Consider the following 559-nt stretch of genomic DNA (forward strand, 5'->3'; position numbering starts at 1 on the left):
CCCTGTACCCTGCCCGTTTGACCCCTGCGGGTCACCCACCACAGAGCAATGACAGTTGCTTCTCTCCTCCAAAGGTGTTGAAGCCATTTGGGATCTTTGCCTTCCATAAGCGCAACACCCCTGTGGCAGGCGCCAGAACACGTCCTGGGGGGGGGCCCTTTGCAGATCCTGGTCACCACTTGATCTGTCTCCAAGCCTGCCCGTCCCGCACTGAGCCTCTTCCTGCTGGGATGAGATTTGTGGGGTCGGACAGACTGCCGTGAGCTTGCTAACGCTTCTCCCCACCTCTCTCCGCCTCCCAGGAGTGCTCTTTGCCCAGAAGCCCGTCGTCCAGCTCATCGCCGGCTCCAGCACCCAAAGCTCCTGCAGCAGCAGCAGCAGCTCCCACTTCTCGCCCAGCCCTACCTCATCGCGGGGGACGCCCAGCGCAGAGCCCTCCACCAGCTGGTCTCTCTGATGGACGGCCCCGGCCCACTGTCTCTCACACTGGCCTCGGCAGCTCTTCCTCGCTGCTCTCGGCGGGGAGCGAGCTCGGAAGGAGTCGCACAGATTACCTCAT

The 559-nt window shown here is 63.0% G+C and overlaps 1 protein-coding gene across 1 annotated transcript in view; it reads left to right on the forward strand.

The window, feature by feature from the left end:
• ARID3B (AT rich interactive domain 3B (BRIGHT-like)) overlaps positions 1 to 547 on the forward strand; it is a gene marked incomplete at its 5' end in the record, with an annotated part of 17977 nt that extends 17430 nt beyond the window's left edge. The window contains one exon of the mRNA XM_010133411.1: positions 303 to 547. Coding sequence (XP_010131713.1) covers positions 303 to 457 — 155 coding nt within the window. The remainder of the gene's footprint in view (positions 1 to 302) is intronic.
• Between the last annotated feature and the right edge of the window lie 12 nt (positions 548 to 559).

This window comes from Buceros rhinoceros, unplaced genomic scaffold (assembly GCF_000710305.1).
Source record: "Buceros rhinoceros silvestris isolate BGI_N320 unplaced genomic scaffold, ASM71030v1 scaffold17553, whole genome shotgun sequence".
NCBI classification, from domain to species: domain Eukaryota; kingdom Metazoa; phylum Chordata; class Aves; order Bucerotiformes; family Bucerotidae; genus Buceros; species Buceros rhinoceros.